Genomic DNA, 23,582 nt, shown 5'->3' on the forward strand with positions numbered 1-23,582 from the left:
CAACTTAAAAAATTGTTTTTGAACGGCAAACATCGCCACGGACAACTTAAACAAGATGATTACAACAGAATATATAACATAACATAGCATTACATTTACACATTATTCAATTTTCAAAAGGAAAAGTCACACCTTTCTTGTGTTTTCTCCTTCTTGGGCTTCTTGGTTCTCCTTATCATTTTGCTTCGATAACTATTCCTTCTAGCGGGACCAGTTTTGATCGAGGTATTCTCAAACGGAGTCGTGGATATGGCAACCTTGCTTCCACTCTATAAAAAAACATATAGTTTTACTTTATTAAATGGACGTACTGTATGTGAGCGTCGTCAACTGTGTAGAAACCGACATACTGTAATAAACCACTCTTATTTTAAATGATTTGAGACAGAAAATAAAAACAAAATGCAAAAGAGAATCAAAAGAAGCAACTGTTGTACTAAAGATTTAGGATTTTGGTATATTAAACAGAAAGCGAGTCAAATTTCCTCAGCATGAACCTCACTAAAATGTTTTACTCGGACGCCTGCCTGCTCCTGCAGACCCTGACTGCATTATTTCCATTTGTACCCTTGTGTAACATTTTGTAATGAACCCAGTTGGCCCAATTCCCCCAACATATAAATCATAATATAGGAAATGAATGGTCAGTGAACGTGGGATGTAGAGGAGCCCAGTAGTATTGAATTTTTCCCCCTGAGTAACTGCAGAAGGTGAAAAGTGACTGCAAAAGGTTTGGCAAAGGCAAAGCTACCAGTCGCTAGTAATATTGTTTAGTTTTGAACTTTAACACTGCAAATTTGTAACCAACCAAAGAGTGAAATAGTATAAGGGTTTATAAGGGAATATAAGGGTTTTGGTTGTCATTAAATAAAAAAAAAATGTCAGAACTAAGTACTGTAGCTATGTTGTGAAAGCAGGGGCATGTTGGAGCATTAGCTGTGAATAGAGAGCATGCTAGCTGAACCCGGCATGTAACATGGGATGGACAGGACTGACAGAAGTCACACAACACACACACTTATACACCACGTGGGTTCGGCTGACTTACACAACCATTAGTTTTAATATAAAATGTGACTGTCATGAGGACAGTCTTCTCACCTTCAGCAACAGTTCCACCACCTCAGTGTGGACCAGTCCATGGACCGTCTCCCCATTGACATGAGTGATCAAGTCTCCAGCCTTGAGTCCGGCCTTCTGAGCGGGTCCGTTGTCTTCCACGTTCTGTAGTATTAACAGAAAAGAAGCAAAGAAGCACAATGTGGTTGTATGTACAGTAAAAACAAGTAAGTCTAATACTGAACCGTTCTGATTATTATACTAGCTTAATAAGCCCTTACCCAGACCATGTGATAGACAGTATAGACATCGCTGTCGCAAGCGTAGACTCTAATCGCTCGCAGCGTGAAGCCAAACTTCTTCCCTGAACTGTGAATGATGATTGGCTGTCGTGAGGTGGCAGCAGAGAGCGAGGAGTCTCGGCTAGGTGAGGAGTCTCTGGAGGAGGGGTTTGATGACAGCGAGTGTGGAGACATGGGACTGGCCAGCGGAGACGTGCCGAAAACATCTGCAGGAAGAATAAAAATGCATTGGTGTGAATTTGCAATTAAACACTACGATTAAACACTCATCAAACTCCGGTAAGGACACATCGAGCTTTCTATCCGCATCCAGTTGAGAGCTATTTCACAAAATAGAGCTGGAGATAAGGCAAGAGAAATTCAAAGACAAATACAAACCCCTTAAATATACAAACAAAACAACAGATCTAGATCAAGATGATGACGGATCAGGATCATGTGAATAACGTTGTTCTTGTTCATGCAGACACACACTGATATTTTTTTGTTGCTCTGTCCTGCTATACACATACACACAGACACACACACAAGAGAATAGACACACACACGCACACACGCATGCATGCACACACACCTGCAGGAATCATAAGAGACAGAGCGCTGGTGGACGATGATTTAGGGATACTGGTCTTTGGCCTTGGGGAAGTCAAATGGCTGAAGGTTTCGGCGGACGGCTTGATAGTAGGGTCCGGACTGTCCACTCCCTCCGGCCGTAATATCAGCTGGTCCAAGTGTTCAGAGAAACTGCCTTCTCAAACAGAAAAAAGCGTTAGAAACTTTAAATAGTTACCAAATTAGGTCAAATATTGTGAAAGACAATTTTTTAGACAACAAAAAAAAAAAATCCACCAAACAGCGTTTTAAACAAAGAACAAAAAATGAAATGCTCGCTAAGGCCCTGTTATGATAAATGTAAAAAAAATAAAAATAATAATTATTACTAGATTATTACTATATTCTATTTTCTATATATTCTATATATATTCGATATTACAAATGAGAGGATAAGACAGAGGTCAATTGTAAAGTCACAGAGTGAAAGTTACTAAAACGTATTAAATCACATTCGCTCGGTAAAAGCTGCATTTGCAATTCTCACTATTAATGTTTGAATGACAAATTTGAATATTCATAAATAAACAGAAATGATCATTTAAATTTCAGAAAATGAGATAATTTAATAAACTAATCTCACTGCTGATGTTTGGTGTAGAAGAAGTAACTCTGAAGGCTGTACCTGACAGGGTGGCGTTACTGACTGGGCTGGAGGGTGTGGTGGCGTCAGCCTCGTCCTGAGGAAGCTCTCCGACAGAGAATGACGCTTTACCGGCCTTGTCTAAGGACAGCGAACTCTCGCAGCTCTCCACCTCTGCTGAAATGGCAAACTTGGGCAGGAGTCCAGAATGTCGGCCCGTGCTGGTGCTCTCCATGTCAGACGAGTGGGACAGCGATGGTCTGTCCACAAAATAGATAGATAGATAGATAGATAGATAGATAGATAGATAGATAGATAGATAGATAGATAGATAGATAGATAGATAGATAGATAGATAGATAGATAGATAGATAGATAGAAGCACAACTGCTTATATTATCAATGTTTTTGCCAGAGTACGGACAATAAGAGAGAAAAAAAAAACGAGGAAATATATAGTGAATATAGAAAAGCTGAAAAATAAAATAAAAGTACTGTAATTATTTATTTATTGTGGTATTTATTTATTTATTTTAGCAATTTAAGTGATAGAATTAGCCAGCTTGTTTCACAGACGTCCAACAAAACTAAAGGTAACGATAAAAAGATAACTGAACAGTGTGTTATTATTATTATTATTATTATTATTATTATTATCTCATGAGTAAAGAAGTGCATTAACTGATGCACTTTAGGATTTCTTCCTATATTATTAACTATTAAACTGCAAATAATTATTGAATTATTTCACAAAAAAGTACTTCAAAATTCAAACTATGCAGCACAGATGACCTGTTATAACCACACACTTCTATAAGCAAACACTGGCTCTCTGGCATACTGTGTAATAAATATAAAATTATAGCCTTTCTGTAGAATCTGGTAACTCAGTACAGCTTACATTTCAGTGAAGTCTGGAGTCCAGCTGAGAGAGTCGACAGTGAGGGGACTCTCACTCTTCTTCTCCGCTTGCTCTCCTTTTTCCTCCAGCTGCCCACGGGACAGATCCAGACTGCTGTATACCTGCAGGAAGACATTTAATTTAAAACATGCACACCGAAAGGACTTGTGAGTCATCCACTGTAGTAAATATGGAATAAGGAAACACAACAAATGTGTGGGGTAATTAAGTAGTGTTTAATGAAAATGCAGCATTACACACACACACACACACACACACACAGACAGTACACACACACACATGCATACACATACACACACATATACACATACACACATACCTGTACACACATACAAACACACACACACACATACAAACACACAATGTACACCTACACACACATTCGCACACACACACGCCAACGCACACATGCATACACATACACACACACACATATACACACACACACTGTACACATACACACACACGCACACACCCATACATATACACACACATATACACATACACACACACACGCAAACACACATAATGTACACATACACACACATTCGCACACACACACGCAAACGCACACACGCATACACACACACATACAAACACACAATGTACACATACACACACTCACACACACACAATGTACACATACACACACACTCGCACACACACACACAAACACACGCACACAAACACACACGCATACACAGACACACACATATATACACACACACACATACAAACACACAATGTACACACACACACACTCGCACACACACACAAACACATGCACACACATGCATACACAGACACACACACACACACAAATACAAACACACAATGTACACATACACACACTCGCACACACACACAAACACACGCACACAAACACACAGACACACACACACGCATACACATACACATATATACAGACACACACACACACACACACGACATGTATCTAATGCAGCATACTGTATAGACAGACTAGATTGTTCACTATTTGTGACTGACTTGATGTCAGTCTCGGATCCATACTGCCCTCTGCCCCAAAACATCCACACAGTGGTTTTATTTTACTGTCTACTGCACCAGCTGCTTATGACTGAAATGTCAATAAAAGCTTAGTGACTTGTATTAGTGCACTGAATGCTGCTGCTGCTGACTGAGAGGAAGCTCACTTTAGAAAACCGATGGGAGGACGAGGAAAACTGCCGCAGTTCCACATTGAAGTCTTCATCATTTGTGTCCTCTTCTTCCTCAGTTTCCAGGTGATGGTACCTTTCAGATCGGGCTGCAAAACAAACATGAACAATTTTATTGCTGGATCACTGTGGCACATTCTAGTTACACACACACACACACACACACACACACACACACACACACACACACACACACACACACACACACACACACACAAACAAATCAGATCTAATGATGATTACAGGTCAGGATCATGCACACTAAAGAGCACTAAAAACTCTGTCCATGTTCATGTAGATACTGTGATATGTTCTGTATTTTCTGCTGTGCATCAATGACTCAGAAATACACACACACACACACACACACACACACACACACATACTGCACATGAATGCACAAACACACACAAACATAGAAACATTTAAATTTATGGAATTTGGCAGACGTCCTAATCCAGAGTGACTTACATTTCTCATTTGTACAACTAAGCAATTGAGGGTTAAGGGCCTTGCTCAAGGGCCCGACATTGGCAACTTGATGGAGCTTGGATTCAAACTCACAACCTTAATAATCGGGAAGTCCAACATCATAACCACTGAGCTACCACCAGACACATGCATGTAAGTGCACACACACATACACAAACATGTATACACACACACACACACACACACACACACACACACACACACACACACACACACACACACACACACACACACACGGAGACACTGACTGTCAAAGTAGCTGGTGTCATCCTCAGACTCAAGCTGGGGTATAAATTCAGCCTTCTGTCTAAGCAGACTGTTCCAGTCCAGACTGTGGAAAAACTGGTGGTGCTTGACCTCATAGGCTCCACCTGCTGACACACACACACACACACACACACACACACACACACACACACACACACACACACACACACACACACACGGGATAAACACTCAGGAAGCCGTAACTTAAAGTAAAATTAGTAGAATTATGCAAATACATGCGCATCTATATGAATAATAATGACTCCGAGACACGCCCACATTTCCACCCATCAGCTTAAATGCTTGTGTATGCACTCATTTCTATGACATGCGCATATCTTTCAATATAAACCCCAAAACACTGCTAATAGACACCTCTTTGTTCTTGAATGTCTTGAATGTCGCCACGGGGACTTTAATAAAACGTCCGAATTTGCGTTTGGACTCCAGGAAATATTACAAACACGAACCCTTTTTTAAAAAAGATCACATACCGAACCTTTAATTAATGCATGTGTACTGAAATCACATAAAGGAAACACTGGAACACCGGAGAGCCATGAAACGTCCACTTTTTTCTTCCAAAATGCAATTTGTTCTGTGTAGCACACGCTGCTTTTTATTCTGACAACAACCTCTATAGCTTTCTTGTAGCCATAAATTATGCAATGCAATTTCCTGTGAGGCCAAGCCGAATGTCATGCTAGTCCCAATTCGTTTTGATTGAATCAGCAGGAGGGAAGTTCAGCGGCGGTTTTGTCCGGATCTTGTATGCAGACGCTTGGCAAGCAACCACAAGGAGGTTGGATCTAGCGTGAAGAGGGCTCGTTTCGCTTCTCTTTATATTTCTCCAGAACATAAAGGAAATACAGAGTCGAATATACTGACACCTGTACATCGTACAAGTGTTAGGTAATAACTGTACAGACGTCTTGCCGAGGGAGGAGAACATGATCCGTGTACGACGATGAGTATCCTACCAGTTCCCAGGCGCTCCAGTGGGTTCTGCCTGAGCAGCAGCGTGATGAGTTCCTGAGCATCGGTCGGAGGTGCGTCCTCTCCTTCAGGCCAGTTGATCTCATCTGTACAAAAAGTGTAAGAAGTGTAAAACACACACCTCGATGCACTGAATCTCCATAACAGAACAGATGAGCAGAGTGATACTGACCACTTATAACCTGACCAAACAGTTCTTCTGGGGTGTCTCCAAAAAACGGCACACATCCCACCAGGAACTCGTACAGAATGATCCCCATCGCCCACCAATCCACTGGCTTCCCGTATCCCTGCCTCAGGATTACCTCTGGGGCGATGTACTCAGGGGTGCCACACACCTACATCAGCACAGACACCATAGAATAACACACAAGCAAGTTAGTAGAATTACATAGGCTGGTGCAGAATTATTGGCACCCCGAAAAAAGAATACACATGAATTCTAGAGAGGACTCAGTACACTTTAATTGTTAGGAAAATGACATGAGTGCCGATAGTTTTGGAACGGAACGGTCTAAGTGCTATGTAAACAAATGTGACGTAGAGTAAAGCTATACCTGCTTATCTGAAAACTCTCTGGCATCCTTCTCTATGTGGCCCTCATACAGGTTAGTGGTCATGTTCATCAGGCCCACCTTCGACAAGCCGAAGTCAGTCAGCTTGATGTGTCCCATTGAGGTGACTAGCAAACTGAAACAATTCGACACGGCACAGTATAAATAAACACCATAGAGAGAAGACCCACACACACACACACACACACACACACACACACACACACACACACACACACACACACACACACACAACATCTCAGAGCAGAGATTCTGAGTCAAATCAAGCCGAGTGTGAGGGCAGCACATGGTCTGAGGCACTCACTTGTCTGGTTTCAGGTCTCGGTGGACGATGCCATAATTATGGAGGTATTCCAAAGCAAGGACAGTCTCAGCAAAGTACATTCTGGCCATGTCCACAGGCAAAGGACCCATGTTCTTCAGCAACGTCGCACAGTCTCCACCTGCCGAGAGGCAACATCTTCAGTGTAGCAAAATATTTCTCATTCATTGTCTCATTTCTTTATCATTCATCCAGCGGTTCAGAGTCATATGGTAACCACTATCTCATTTTTTAAAGGATATTAAAGTCTTACAAGAAAAAAAGGAAAAAAGTTCAGCTTTTCTTTTTCACCATTTAACCAAACAATATTCATTAAATCATTAACTGTCTATAGTATTTCTGTGGCATCCCTAATAAATACAATTAACCCACATACACACACAAACACAAACATAGTCCAAACTCTGCACACACACACACACACACACACACACACACACACACACACACACACACATTCCAAGCCAAATGAAAGTGACATACGGCTAAGTACGGTGACCCATACTTAGAATTCGTTCTCTGTGTTTAACCCATCCAAAGTGAACACACACAGCAGTAAACACACACACACACACACACACACACCGTGAACACACACCCGGAGCAGTGGGCATCCATTTATGCTGCGGCGCCCGGGGAGCAGTTGGGGGGTTCGGTGCCTTGCTCAAGGGCACCTCAGTCGTTGCATTGCCGGCCCGAGAGTCGAACCCACAACCTTAGGGTTACGAGTCAGACTCTCTAACCATTAGGCCACGACTTGCCGGGATTTTGTACAAGTAAGAAAGACAAAATGTCACCTTTAAATATATGCTGGTTTATTGCTAGCTACATCAACATACTGTATACTGATCCATTTTATTTTGCATTACCCACTCAAAACATGCTCAAAACATTCTATTTGTGTTAACAGACAGCCAGTGAATCTGTCAAAGAGGGAAAATGGAGGTGAGACAAGAGATGGAACGGTGGAAAGGGGGCGGGGTTTCCAGAAGTGCCAGTCACAACCTCTCACAATCTCTCATTAATCCACACACAAACATGTCTGCATCAGCCATCAGTATTTTTTTTGTTGTTTCTCTTTCACACATCCTCACAGTGTGTACACATAAAATCCCTCACCTTCCACATACTCCATGACCATACACAGATGTCTGCGTGTCTCAAAGGAACAGTACATGCTGACCACGAACGGGTTCTCGGCGAAGGTCAGGATGTCCCTCTCCACAAACGCCTGCTGGATCTGGTTCCTCAGCATCAGGTTCTGCTTGTTGATTTTCTTCATCGCAAAGCGCTGATTGGTCTCTTTGTGTCGCACCAGATAGACAGCGCTGAGAGACAATTATGTTCTATTAGATATAATATTCTGAATATATCATTATTATTCTAAATAAACAAACAAACAAACAAACAAACAAATAAATAAATAAACAAAGTGCATTTCAGTGAATAATGAGCTGTATAAAGATTTTTTTTATTTAGAGATTTTTTAAATTAAATTATATATATATATATATATATATATATATATATATATATATATATATATATATATATATATATATATATATATAAAACATTAATTCTCACACACACCGGTTCTACATACAGACATACAAATTCCTGTTAATATCTTTTGCTAGACATTTTCATAATAAATCCGGATGAAAAAAATAAATGAACGATCTGAGTTTAACGAAGGAACAGAAGGTAAATTAAAGTGGTTTACCCGTAAGCTCCATTACTGATAAGTTTGATCATTTCGAAGTCAGACTCGCAGGGTTTACGGCGAGGATGCAGTGGTGCACTCAAGCTCTGGGACTGAAACACAAGGCAGGAAAAGCGTGTCATGAAAAATACTGCAGGTGTTTTTTTAACAGTCATTTACACGGGTTTTTATAAACAAACAAGAAACAAAATACAGATGTAATCAGATTTCAGCACAAACCAGAACATTTTTAAAATAAAGTATCTAAATGAGAATGTTGACACGCGAGCATGTTGTTTTACAGCTTGGCCACTAGGTGGTGGAGGCTTTATGTTTTATTCTAGTTTGACCCAGATGTTTGTTAGATTTATACTGAATATTATTACAATTAACTAGCATAATATTTTCAAACAAATGCAAATAGATAAGTAATTTAAACACAATAACAACTTATCAGAATAAAACAGGCATTGAAGATGAATGAATACGTGTGTGTGTACTGTATATGTGTATGTATGTGTGTGATTATGTGTGTGTATGTGTGTATACGTGTGTGATTGTTTATATGTGTGTTTGTGTATGTATGTGTGTGTGTGAGTGTGTGTGTTTATATGTGTGTGTTTGTGTGTGTGCATGTGTATACGTGTGTGATTGTGTGTGTGTGAGTGTGTGTGTATACGTGTGTGATTATGTGTGTATATGTGTGTGATTGTTTATATGTGTGTTTGTGTATGTATGTGTATACGTGTGTGATTATGTGTGTATGTGTGCATGTGTGTGTGTTCATATATGTGTGTGTTTGTGTATGTGTGTGATTGTGTGTGTATGTGTGTGTGAGTGTGTGTGTGTTTGTGTGTGTGTGTGTATACGTGTGTGATTGTGTGTGTTTATATGTGTGTGTTTGTGTATGTGTGTACTGTATGTGTATACATGTGTGATTGTGTGTGTGTGTGTGTGTGTGTGTGTGTGCGCACTGTATGTGTATACATGTGTGATTGTGTGTGTGTGTGTGTGTGTGTGTGTGCGCGCACTGTATGTGTATACATGTGTGATTGTGTGTGTGTGTGTGTGTGTGTGTGTGTGTACTAGTACGTTTACTCTCTTGCCATCTGACCAAATTTTCATTGTACCTATCTCTATCTTTTTTTATGCTAAGTACCTTTTTCATAAATTACAACAATAAATGTAACACTCACAGAATCATCAGTGTCAGGAGTTTCTGCAATCCCACTATCGTAGCTGGTTAACTGGGCAATTTCTACAAAATGAGAAAAGAAATGAAAGCAATAAAACACAGAATGAAAAAAACACACAAAAACCCCAAAAAGAATCCTTGAAGTGTATGAAGTTGATTAGCTCAGCACTGTCTGTTTTTGATCGAAGTTTGGAAGTAACTAAAGCTGATGAGCTGACTCGTGATTTCCTAAATGGGTTCAATCAAGTCGAAACCCAGAGAAAAGGATCTCAACATGTGTCAGGAGACATTTGTGGAAAACTGCAAGCCAAACAAACCCCAGCGAGCTCATTCTCAGCTAACCTGCGAACAGCAGGAGGTAATGAACCAGACGCTAGGTTTGAGAGTCCCGCAAGAGACTTGAGCACAGCGAAAAAACATCAAAACAGCTGCCCCTCTCCACTTTAAACCCTCACAAGCACGGTGCTGGGAGACCTTTGAGGATTAGAGAGGCTTGAAGGGCTTTGGATGCGATCCAGATTTGGGTGAGGGATCCGAGAATCTTCCAGGTTTACGGAGGGGGGGGGGTTGATGGTGGGCTATGGTACATGTGGGTCTAATTAGTGGTAATGACGATCACGGATGTGGTATTACAGGATCATTAAAGGGGGTCTGCCTCAAAGATGGAGAACACACTCAATGCAGGCTAAAGAGATAACGTGATTTTCAATGGCGCTTGAGATTTATTCCGTTTTTAGTTTAATCTCCTTTCGTTGATATGGTGCTCTTTTTTTTCACTTCGCTTAACGGTTTCCAACATTACACACACAATCCTGTTTGATTATTTGCAGATAGCGGTGTCAGGAGGATCGTTCTAGGCAAAAATATCTCCATAATTTATATATCAAACCTGAACAACAACGAACAACCAGAGTATCACGCAGAAACAACCAAATTTCATTCCATCTTACCTTCCAAAGGGTCTCGCGTCAAGCCGAGTTGGCTTATAATGTAGCGTGGAATGTCGGACTTGATGCCTTGTCCCTCTTTGGCGTGACCCTCGGCTGCCTCCAGCAGGTGATAGAACTCCTCTGGGTCAAACTCCTGTAAACACACCTCACAATTTATTTTTCTGTCTTTAAAAATAATACGTTTGTATAAACAAATGTTACTCTAATTCTACTCTAAGGTCACTAATCTGAGGCGAATCCTGTTGTTTTTTTTCCCCCTACCGTAACCTTTCTTAATTTGTGCTAAATAATGTATATCAATAATAATACACACACTGACCACTTTATTAGGAACACCTACCCACTTGTGCACTGTTTTTGTTGGGTTTTTTTTTTTTGCACCATTACTTGTAAACGCTCTTGCGTGTGAAAATCCCGAGATCGTCTGTTTCCAAACTACTCAAACCTGCCCATCAGTCAATATTCATGGCACAATCAAAGACAGTGTCATCGAACTTTTCTCCGTTCTGATGTTTGATGTTCTTGACTTGAATCTGCTGATTTTTCATGAATTGCATTATGCCATCTCATGGTCAACCGATCAGATAATTGCACTAATTGAACTGGGGTACAGGTGTCCCTAATAAAGTGTACACACTTAGGAAACAGTTTTAAATGTGTGCGTATGCTTGTAGCAACCGCACTCTCGTCACAGACACAAGGATTCTCTGTGTTAAGTTATATGTTCTCGTATTTTGAGGCTAAATGTCTGGAAAAGTGTTGTGGAAGGAAATAAACAAACTTACGAGACACTCCAGAAGGCGCGCAGGTCTGGCGATGACGATGAGGATCTTCTTCACCAGTTCCTTAATGAAAGTCACTTCAGCACTCTCCGATCTCTCAGTGGACTGTGCACATGGTAACACAATTAGCAATGGGCAACTTGGGACCACACACACGAACACACACACACACACACACACACACACACACACACACACACACGCGCGCGCGCGCACACACACAATCCGAACACTCCTCTCCTCTCCATCTGTCCCTTTGTACTGGTCTTATAGCATTTTATATACAGTAGCAGGCTAAAAAAATCTAGAAGAGCAAAGCTAGCTAACACAGATAGCACTTGTCCACAGGCTACATACTGTATCAATAAAAATATTTGACTCAAAATAAAACAAAATGATCTTTTGACCATTTTTTCATGTCTATACCAAAAAAAAAATATCTAGAAATGTGAGTGACTTTTAACCAGTCAAATATCCTCCTGAGGTAAATGTGGCTAGCTGGTTACCTCAGTCTTTAGCTTTGCTTGCAAGCTTGCATCAGAACAGACTTTACTCAGGCTTTATCATAGTTTAATAACAAAAAACTACTGACATCTTACTGACATTTTCTTCTTCTGTATCTGTTAAGATTTTAAGCCACAGTTAGCTAACTAGCAAAGGCTAATTCTAGCAGTCGTCATACCTGTTAGCAGTAAGAAGGTGGTGATAAAATGCCACAATAATTATAACAGGTTGTACTGATGCTTTTAAGTGGATAGTGAATTTAATTTAGAAATGTTTTTTTCCTGGCGTTATAAATAATTTTTCTTGTTGTAACACTAAATTATTAATCGTTGTATTGCATTTTTCAAATATTTTGACCATGTTTGCATTTAAGTTGCATGGAACAACACATATGATTTTTCCCACTGCTAAATTTACAAAACGACACACCGTATGATTATGACATGAATTATAGAATGCATAGAAGCATTTATTATCACCACATATACAGTATATTCCAGCACAGTGGAGTTATTTTCGTCGCAGGTTGATGTCAGAGCACAGAGTCCCTATGATACTGAGCAGGGTTAAAGCCAATTAAGGACAAGCTTGGTATTGCTGGGGCTCCAACCCTGATCCTCAGATCAACAACCCAGAGTCTTAACCGCTTGAGCCACCACTGCCCCAGGGGGTCTTTATTTGTGTCACATATTCATTACAGCACAGTGAAATTTTTTCTTCACATATTGGAACTTTGGAGATTGGGTCAGAGCAAAGGGCGAGCCAAGATACAGCCCTGGAGCAGAGAGGGTTAAGGGCCTTGCTCGAGAGCCCAACAGTGGCAGCTTGGCAGTGATGGGGTTCGAAACCCCGATCATCTGATCAACAAGCAACATAACTCCATCTGTTTACAGACAGGTTTAATGTTGTGAAATTTCCACAGATTGATCAGAATCAGTATGCATTTACAAACTATATAACTGTAAACAGTCATTAACTCACCATCTTTTCTTTTAAGTAAGTTAATAAGACAAAAAAAACATATAAACACAACCTGCCATCTTACTGAAAAAATGAAAGAAAGAAAAAAAAACACACTAATTATTCTGTCTGAAAGGCTGTTAAAAAGCTCTGTTAAAGTCTCCTTCCAAAAATGCTTACAGCTACTTCCTCTAATGAGCCGAGTGTGAATTTTTGGGGAAAAAACAACACAATGACATATAAGTTCCTCACCTCCTGAAAAAGTCGTTCGAGTTTGTCAGTGAGCTCGCAGAAGTAGCGAGAGGTGATGAGGCCGAGGCGAGATTTCTCGAGGCAGTCGCGTGCCAGTTCGATGATCTGGTGATGGGCGAAGCTAAGCACTCCATCCGCCAGAGGCAGCGCGTTCTCTGGGGAGCTGCAGCTTATGATCTCCTGAATGCGCTCCTCCATCTGCGCTGTGGCCTGAACAACACACGGAGCAGACAACTCAGTACAAACACTGCAAAACTCATGAAGCTCTAAACACAAAACCTGGGTTTGTTGCTTACCTTAGGAAAGCGTTCTTTGTACACATGATTCATCATAATAATCTCATGATCGCAGCACGATAGAGATCTTCCAGGGCTGAAATCCACAGAAAGATACAACGGCATTGTGGTTCGATTTCAAACACGGGCAAAAAAAAAAAAACAGCAAGATTTAAAACACAGCATTTGTTGTACCTGAGGCTACGTGAGCGCGGGCGCATGGGCGCGACCCTGCGGTGGTCATCGCCGGCAATGCTCTCGGTGCAGAAGTGTTTGGACAGGAAGTGGAGCTCATCGGCAGTGGGCTGAAAGGGCAGCTGATGGAGCTTCTCCTGTGATGAACAGGACGACTAGAAATGACAAGGACGTACATTAGGAAAGGATTCTATTTAAATAAGTTGAATTTAATTTAAATAAATACGAGCATTTATATATTCAAACGAGCATTTATATATTTATATTGATATTTCTATCAGCTAATATCTGAATGATAATTATAACCATGCTGTAATATTACTGTGATCACCAGAAAGATGAGATTTTGCAGGAAATGTGTACAAGTGTCTGCAAATGTTTTCACCCCTTTCAAAAAAAATCCTTTATTTATTTACAACGACACAAGCCTCACATACAGCCTTCATATTATAAGACCTGAGTCTAGATCTGCAGTTGAGGTATCTGAGGTGTCATTAATAAGCTCAAAAGTTTGCACCCCCCTCGACACGCTCCAGTTATTTTAATGACGTGGTTCGTGATCGTTTTCTGGGTTTTTGAAATAATAAAAAGTTTAAAAGCTGGAACTAAATAAGCGTTAAGAAAAGAAACACATACAGAGCAGGCTGACTGGATGCTCCACTGACCATTTCCATCAGTTTTGCAAAGTTACACATTAATTTGGGTAAATTCTCCCATGTCCACCCTTAAATGTCTTGCCTAAGCGGCATCTGTGCCCGTTATTCTCTGGCTGTGCTTGTTGGCTCTATCTCATCAGCTCATCGCCGGTTGGCTTTGAGGATTCAACCAGATTGTCTGCCATTTCATCCCCAGGTGGGTGTGTGCTGAAACAGTGTCAGTAAACACAGCCACAGCCAGTGAATGAGTGAACGAGTGGGTTTTCTGGCGAAGAAGCGGGCACATATTTACCAGGAAACAAATCTGCTCGGAGCCATGTTAGTCAGAGCGGCAGCATCTGTTATTTATCGCTAAACAGCACGCGTTGCTTTGCACTCAGTTGGAGTCTGAATCTAACTTAAAGTCAAATTTGTGTAGTTGAAGTCCTCACAGGTAGAAAAAAAAATATTTTGGAAGAGTATCTGTATTTCTTTTTCTCTGTATATCACTCTTTTCTGAAATCTGAGGATTTAATCCTGCTTGTTTAATCTCAAACTTAATATATATATATATATATATATATATATAATCACATCACCCAGACCAGGCACTTACTGAGGACAAATGAATAAACACGCAGTGCGTCACTAGAACTGCATCAATCAGCTTAATGAATGTGGTCATTCTGTCCCCAAATCCTGCCCCCGGGATCTGACATCTATCGATATGTATTAATATTACACGTTTATCCCAGGGACTCAGAGCAGCTCAGAAATACCAGGCATGAAAACAATTTCACTGTAATGTATGGAGTGCTTACAGAAAGAGTGGAACTAGGGGTGTTGGTTCCATATCCGGATGACGGGAGGGATGCCAGGGACCAGCGTCGTCCGTCGGTCCTACACAAAAACACAGGCGGCGCTAGAAAGGCTTAGGGCTAAGTGAATGAAACCTGCAGCACGTAACAAACAGGGTTAAACCACGGTCGATGAGTGAAACTCCAGAGGGAAGGGAAAAGCTGAATGACTCATTGATTCTCAGAGATAGAGAGAGAGAGAGAGAGAGAGAGAGAGAGAGAGAGAGAGAGAGAGAGAGAGAGAGAGAGAGAGAGAGAGAGAGAGAGAGAGAGAGAGAGAGAGAGAATGCTGATTACAAAGCAGCTCTGGCCAAGTGCGAGGGTTTTTTACAGAATGGCATTTAGTGTGCTATTTCCTGTAGGACGCTTTTGCCAGGCTGATAGCAATAACAGATGAACAAAACAACAAAAGTGAGTTGTGAGAAAACATACTGACAGTTTAGGAGCCGAGAAATTCATTAGTGTACTCGGAGGGAAACAAATGGGAAAGACAAACGTAACATACGCTCCTTTATTTACCCGTCTACTCTGCAGCCGGGGCTGAAAGGGTATAACATACTTTAATTTACTTTACTTTAACACAAATGTGATTTTACTAAAAATTTGTTCTGGCTTTCTGTAAAATTGAGCCCTGTAGCTCCATTTCAACATCTCGTTTGTAGAAACGTAAACTTCTTGTCAGTGCCGGAAGTTTTACCTGCGAGCGAAGGAGAAGTGGGCTGAGGCACTGGGAGAGAAGTTTCTGGGGCTGTCCTGAGGACTGGTGCCTGAAGGAAAAAAAAAAAAACATAAGAAACTTAACACACAGGCACACAGACTGTTTCCAACGATCATACAAGAAAGTAAACAAAATAAATGATTTATTTATTCATTCATTCATTTTCTGCCGCTTATCCGAACTTCTCGGGTCACGGGGAGCCTGTGTCTATCTCAGGCGTCATCGGGCATCGAGGCAGGATACACCCTGGACGGAGTGCCAACCCATCACAGGGCACACACACACTCTCATTCACTCACACACACACACACTACGGACAATTTTCCAGAGATGCCAATCAACCTACCATGCATGTCTTTGGACCGGGGGAGGAAACCGGAGTACCCGGAGGAAACCCCCGAGGCACGTGGAGAACATGCAAACTCCACACACACAAGGCAGAGGCGGGAATCGAACCCCTAACCCTGGAGTTGTGAGGCGAACGTGCTAACCACTAAGCCACCGTGCCCCCCATTATTTATTTATTTATTTGTTTAAGTATGGATTATATCCCATGGGACTTGGATTACAAGCTGGGGTTTCCTGTGGGTTAGTGTTGAAGGTGTTGGCCTATTGATTGAAAGGTTGTGAGTTTGAATCCCGAGTCCACCAAGCTGCCACTGCTGGGCCACTGAGCAAGGACCTTAACCCTCAATTGCTCAATTGTATAAATTAAGATTTTAAAAAAACAATGTACGTCGCTCTTGATGAGGGCGCCTGCCAAATGCCGTAAATGTAAACACGAACTCCGTACGAACGGAGCAGAGAGACAGGAATCAACAGGAATCAGCTCTGAATAGTTCCAGCAACGTTCCCGGGGCATCCAGAGCTTGTGGCAACTCCAGTTGTGTTCTGTGTCGTAAAGAGGTTGGACCTTCAGTGAGAAAAGGCAAACCCTGTGAGGATCCTAAGGCATCTAGAGATGTACCAGCTCCAGATAGATTCCACTATCTGGAGCTTCATGAAGATCTCAGACATTCAATAAGGAGATTTCAACTCCATGTCGTCTTTGAGGACAACAACCTCCTAATCAATACACAATTGTCAGACTGTATCTGACTGTGGAAAGGACATTATTCATAATAACCCTCTCTGGTGTTTATAACAGTTTAGAATCACAACCCCCAGTGTCACCCAAATGAGGATGAGGTTCTCTTTTGAGTCTGATTCCTCTCAAGGTTTCTTCCTCTTCCATCTAAGGGAGTTTTTCCTCACTACAGTCGCCTCGTTCACCTCAGACTTGTTCATTTAGGACAGACACAAACACTTAAAATAACAAGGAACAAAAAAAAAGAAACAGGAACTGGTTTTGTGGACGTTGTGCACGATGCAACTACTGTATAAACGTTTAAAAGCATGGCACGTGTCACTCGTTAATAAATTTAATGAGCTGCTGTGGTATAAACGCTGTTCTAGAGAAATAATCAAGCCAACAACTCATTACTTACCTACACACATCCCACCAGGTTGTAATTTATTTATTGTATTTATCTTTTGGAGCGCAGCCAGAGTTCAGTCTGATAATTACATAGTAATAATAATCGTCACCAGACCCAGTGTTCCAAAACAATTCGGTCAGAAATTCAGGAGAAAATCAGAGGACAGATTCAGTAAGTGCACACACAACAGGACAAAGCAGGAAAGAACATCTAGAAAAAGCTTTGAGTGAATCACGCTGATGTAGCGTTTGAACCGATCGAAAGCAGATGGGCTTCGTGGCGCTAAATAAACAGCTGTGAAAAACTAGTGAGAGACGGCGAATAGTGTTTGGGATTTCTCAGTACTGATACTACCTACTGTACATGAATTAAACAGGGGCATCATGTAATGTTGTACTCAGGAGTGTGCTCAGTGCTCGCAGAAGTGAAGTGCTCTTGTTATTTCTGCTCTGCACACACGTGTAGGTCGTCCTTATGCTCTCGGTTAAAGATAAACCCCCAACTTGTGCTATAGGAGGATGCTGTATTTCATGCAGAGCATTGCCATCATTAAATAGAGTTAAATATGGAGCTGGTTTGACTCTCAGGTTCCTGCTGTGTGGTCTGAAGTTTGCCCCCCCAGAGGCAAAAGAAACATATGGGCAAAAGTTAGTTATCCACAAACCCCACTGTTTCTGTGCACTGCTTCTGGCTATGAGGGTCGGTCAGAGAGAAACGTGTGTGTGTGTGTGTGTGTGTGTGTGTGTGTGTGTGTGTGTGTGTGTGTGTCCCTAGTGAAGGAACATCATGGCTACAGCCCTCTGACCAACATTACTCACACATCATTCGCACCATTGATTAAAACATGGGGTTCAGAGTTAATTAACAAAGACAAACTGAGGCTGAACGAAAACGGGGTTTGTGCTAACAGCCGAAAATCCTTCATTAAGGCTTTCATTCATTAGGAAAGAAAGTGGTTTGTTTGCTTGACAGACGTCTGTGGCACAGGAATGACACGCTTGACCTGAATTTAATCCAAAAGCTGAGCTGATCAGTCTACCATAATTATTTTCATTTTACTGAATAACGCTGGGAATATTACATTGATAAAAAGTCAATATTATCAAAGAATGATAACATTTAAGATAATCTTTAAAAAATGTATTATGTCTTACAGTCAAGTGCAAAAGTTTGCACACCCTAAACACAGTGAGACCAGGACAGTGTGCTCCGCAATATAAGAGAAAAAAATTCTTTTATACACACACACACAAACACACATATTATAATATATACACACACACACACACACCACACACACATATATATGTGTGTGTGTGTGTGTGTGTGTGTGTGTGTGTGTGTGTGTGTGTGTGTGTGTATAGCTCATCTTCCATAAGGTATTTATCCTCCTCAGGGTCACACTGGATCTGGAGCCTGTTCACTCTTAGACCATTCACACACATCCTCATACTCATTCACACCTTAGGGCAATTTAGCGTTGCTAAGCTATTAGTTAGCATACATCTGGGACGAAGGAGGAAGACCAACGCAGACAGAATTCAGTCAGATCAAACCCTGCAGCAGTGAGGTGTCATGGAATAACGAAAGAAAGAAAGAGATAGACAAAAAAACACACAAAGAAATACCCATAATGATAGAAATAGAGAGCAAGAGAGAGAGAGAGAGAGAGAGAGAGAGAGAGAGAGAGAGAGAGAGAGAGAGAGAGAGAGAGAGAGAGAGAGAGAGCATTACTCACCTGTGTGTGAAGAAAAGGGTGAATGGGGCCGAGGAAGTCCTGATGACTGTCCGCTTCCTATAAGACTCTTCCTGTTCCCCGTCCTGCAGCTGAAACAACACACAGCACTAAGTCTCTAGTTAAAGGTTCTAGGATCCTTAAAGGAGTTCAACACAAAAATCTCTCCGTCTGAAACCTCCAAACCTTCTCCCAGTCTCAAAGCTCCAAACCTTCTCCCAGTCTCAAAGCTCCAAACCTTCTCCCAGTCTCAAAGCTGCTTTTCTCTTTGTTTCCTAATGGCCTTCATGTACAAACACTGTATAAATGATTGTGTAATGCTGAAAGATTAATAATATCCTGAGATGGTTTTGCTAACAGACTTTATGTAGCTAAGATATTTGTGTCCTTATGATGCTTTTTCTATATGCGAGTGTGTGTGTGTATTTTTCTATCATTCTTCTCAGCCAGATTGTTTCACACAGGTCCTACAACAGGTCCTGACATCATCTGACTTCAAATCTTGTGTGGCTTTGTCATTAAGTGACAACGAATCCATTCGACTGTTTAAGACATGCTATAAAAGTGGAGCATATACAGTAAGTTTCTTTCATCACAAATCAACAAAACAAACGAGTACAAGTTAAATCCGCTTGTTGACGATGTATGTGTGTGATCGAAATAAAAAAAAAAAGAATATATACGAAAGAAAAGTTACGATCATTCTGTGAAAATCAGTCAGTAAGCAGAAACAGGGCTTAACTAATACCTGGAAACTTCAAAATTCACCCAAGTCCCAAAATCTACACACAAAACAACCACAAACCGCATAATGTTTAGAATCCTGTAAATAGACCCTTCAGGAGACCAAAATAAAAAATAAATAAACAAACAAACAAACAACCTTAAATACGTCAAGGTTTCAATCACGAGAAGAGAAAAATAAAAAGCTAATATACCGTCGTCTCGATTTTCTCCACAAGTTGTACCACTTGGCCCTGTTGAGATAGTTCATCAAAGTAATGATGTACACATCCTCGAGGCTAGTCCACATTCGTCCTGGCGTTTACACCGAAACTCAGTTAAAAGTGACGGAACGCTGCCATTCCTCCAGCCCCAGCGTGCATCAGGTACTGACCGCTTCACCAGCAGGACGATTAGAGGTCATTATGCAGATCCTATTAGCTCGCTGGCTTTAATCGTCCCACGGTGCCCTCCATACGGACAAGCCGGGGCACGAACCGACCGCTTTAACAACTTATTCAGATCTCTGGATCGATAATTGTGTAACTTATTACATAAAATAAAGATTCTGTAGTTGATCATACCAATACATTCACAATACAGAGATGCAGACTGAAAATCAGAACGGAGACCAAGTCATATAACCGGTTAGAAATATTGAACGTATCTCAGCGTGATGTAGAACTTGTTGGGGGTTTTTTTCACTATGACGTACTACCCGGAAACGTCTAGCAGCACGCTAGCTTAGTTAATGATGAACAAAGATTGGACTGTTACTGTAGTGTTATATTTCAACAGGTTCATCCAGTGTTAAACAAATCACAGCGGAGATCATGTGATCATCTCTTTTACAAATAAAAAAAATAAATAAATCCCTTTTTACCAGGGATTCAGGGCCAAAAGTCTGATCTAAAAGGAGTCTGTTGGCTTTCAGGGTGAGACGTGTGTTTTTCCCTCTTATGGACAAGCACTTTGGGTGTCACAGAGGGCAGAAATAAGGTTTGAGATCAACATTTACTTTGAAGATAAAAACATTTAAGTGGAAAATAAAAAAACTTTTTTTTTTAATATTGCTCCTTGTATTCTAGAAATAAATTGAAATATGTATAAAATATTAAAACTTCCTAAAGCTTTGGGTGTTTACTTTCGTATGAGCTTCATATTAACCACCGCTGTGGAGTGAGACACGACAAAGACATCCGTCGATCGGCAGCATGGACGCAGCAAAACGGGAGCAGATTCCCTTTAATTGACAATAGTAGTTTTAATAAAATAAAATGAGCTCTGAATCTTCTTTAGGATATATGACATTCCTCAAAGGGTTTTATTTCTTATCTGACGGATGGCGTCTTCGTGGCATCTTAATTATTTATTTACTGTACACCTGAGCTGTGCACAAAAACGAGCAAACAAACAAAACAACACATATACGCTACTTTATAAAGATCATTCTAAAAAGAACAGTTCAGCGGTTATTAGGTCAATCCTGACGAGGCTGTAAAGTCCAGTAAGGGCGTAAAAAACATTCATCATTCCAGCAGGTATGTAAAATGTAGTTCACAGGTGCTCAGCAAAAGAGGATCAGATGTACTACAGCTATTTATACAGTACAGCCTTGTCAGACAGGAAGATTAAACTCCATCAGCCCCGGGTGTTTGATCCTAGATGCCTCCTACAACTTAATAATGACATATAACATAATAACACTGGCGTTATACAGTATATATATATAAAAAAAAACACAGTAAAAAAACAATTCATATGACGGTCGTAAGACTTTCAACCGAAGTGAGTCACAGTAATAACCACAGGCTGCTTTTCGTCCTCTTAATTCTCTCGAATGGCTTCTGAGTCGTGTTACTGTACTAAAATAAGGCGACTGTCGTCATCGCTGAAGCAGGCAGACGGGCATCAAACGGCGAACTGAAGCGAGGGTGTTGCATAAATCCGCTGGATTCTGAATTCGTCTGGATTCCAGACCAGAGAAGAAAGCATCGTTCACACCAGAGGATTTACATCAGCACCATGCTATTATTTAAACATAAGCTTATATAATGAATCATCTCAAGCAGTTTAGATGATGTCACATTCTTTCCGTACGTAGATGGCAGCTAGACGTGTATGCGCAGGATGTTGTTCGGCATGTGGGTCAACACCGAAGAGCAGGAGGAAGGAACAGATTATAATATTACTCCAAATGCTTTTGAATGCAATGTTTATTGATAATGAATAATGAAGATAATTTATCTAGGTCTCATGCTTGCTGAACAAAGAATACAATTTTGTACCAATATAACAAAGCCTGGTTTATATTCTTCAACCCAATTTAAACGCTGTACAGAAAACAAACAGCAACACAAATCCTGTCATTGTGCTGGTCACAAACATAAGCGTGTACTATTCAATAATCCGGACTGTCTGTTGTGGCCTCATAAATCCAGTTAATTTAATCAACGCCCTTTTAAACGCAAGTAACTTTTCAAACAAAGCCGCAACAGTCAGCCTTTATGATTCTCAGTCTAGCTAGAGATACTGTGTGCGTCGGTCTTCTTGATGCCTCAGGCCATTTTCTAACTTCGACTTTTTCCGGGAGGCAAATTTATTGGTGTAGAGAATGTTAAGCCGCCTTCACACTGCACACGACAAACGGACACGACTGTCGGATTTCGCCCCCTGGTGACAGTCGCACGTAATGTGCAATATGATCGCGCAGACGTCAACGTGGGAGAGAAGCGTGATTCTCGAGGTCTCCGAACACCCGTTACTTTATGATCCGACTCTTGAATCATACGGAGATGCTTACAGGAAAAATGAAGCGTGGAAGCGTGTTGCCGAGATTGTCGGTCTTTCAGGTGTGTTGCATTTGCAAAATGTGCTAAATGTTTGCAAACTTAATTAGCTTGTATTCTCCCTCCATTTATCATGGTGAATGAAGTTAGGAGTACAAACAATCAATGCAATCCAGAAAGACCGCGAATAATTTTTGAGGAAACATGGGAACAACATTAAAAAAATAATACAATATAAATATTAATAATGTATTACTTTTTTTATCAATAACGATGTATTTAAAACAAAAAGTTTGTTTTTGATAAAGTTTAAAAATTACTAAAGTTTATATGAATACTTTTTAATAATTCTTATCACCTCGCGCACACGATCCTGATTGGACAACATTGGAATACATCACATCCGGTTCGACATATCGGATGCGGTGTAGTCACACAAGTAAAAATTTTTTTAACGGATCCGACGCTCAAAACGGATCCGAAAATTACGGATCCGCAGA

At 40.8% G+C, this 23,582-nt stretch overlaps 1 protein-coding gene across 10 annotated transcripts in view; it reads right to left on the reverse strand.

Annotated features, from left to right (window-relative positions):
• The window catches only part of mast4 (microtubule associated serine/threonine kinase family member 4), an 84,619-nt gene that overhangs the window by 6,631 nt on the left and 54,406 nt on the right, over positions 1–23,582 (reverse strand). For 6 of the 10 annotated variants that reach the window (XM_027143701.2, XM_047809015.1, XM_047809016.1 and 3 more), the window contains 23 exons: positions 19,574–19,662; positions 16,337–16,406; positions 15,604–15,682; positions 14,148–14,302; positions 13,974–14,049; positions 13,678–13,887; positions 11,965–12,066; positions 11,180–11,312; positions 10,231–10,292; positions 9,056–9,147; positions 8,449–8,657; positions 7,312–7,450; positions 6,990–7,122; positions 6,605–6,770; positions 6,417–6,518; positions 5,418–5,543; positions 4,654–4,766; positions 3,458–3,579; positions 2,599–2,816; positions 1,936–2,109; positions 1,341–1,567; positions 1,102–1,224; positions 133–269 (listed from right to left, as the gene is read on the reverse strand). In XM_027143701.2, the coding sequence (XP_026999502.2) occupies positions 133–269; positions 1,102–1,224; positions 1,341–1,567; positions 1,936–2,109; positions 2,599–2,816; positions 3,458–3,579; positions 4,654–4,766; positions 5,418–5,543; positions 6,417–6,518; positions 6,605–6,770; positions 6,990–7,122; positions 7,312–7,450; positions 8,449–8,657; positions 9,056–9,147; positions 10,231–10,292; positions 11,180–11,312; positions 11,965–12,066; positions 13,678–13,887; positions 13,974–14,049; positions 14,148–14,302; positions 15,604–15,682; positions 16,337–16,406; positions 19,574–19,662 (3,057 nt within the window). Of the gene's footprint in view, positions 1–132; positions 270–1,101; positions 1,225–1,340; positions 1,568–1,935; positions 2,110–2,598; positions 2,817–3,457; positions 3,580–4,653; positions 4,767–5,417; positions 5,544–6,416; positions 6,519–6,604; positions 6,771–6,989; positions 7,123–7,311; positions 7,451–8,448; positions 8,658–9,055; positions 9,148–10,230; positions 10,293–11,179; positions 11,313–11,964; positions 12,067–13,677; positions 13,888–13,973; positions 14,050–14,147; positions 14,303–15,603; positions 15,683–16,336; positions 16,407–19,573; positions 19,663–20,508; positions 21,041–23,582 lie in introns of those variants that run through there. The other 4 variants (XM_047809022.1, XM_047809014.1, XM_047809023.1 and 1 more) reach the window with 2 other exon arrangements.

The sequence above is a fragment of the Tachysurus fulvidraco genome, chromosome 26 (genome assembly GCF_022655615.1).
Source record: "Tachysurus fulvidraco isolate hzauxx_2018 chromosome 26, HZAU_PFXX_2.0, whole genome shotgun sequence".
Classification (NCBI taxonomy): domain Eukaryota; kingdom Metazoa; phylum Chordata; class Actinopteri; order Siluriformes; family Bagridae; genus Tachysurus; species Tachysurus fulvidraco.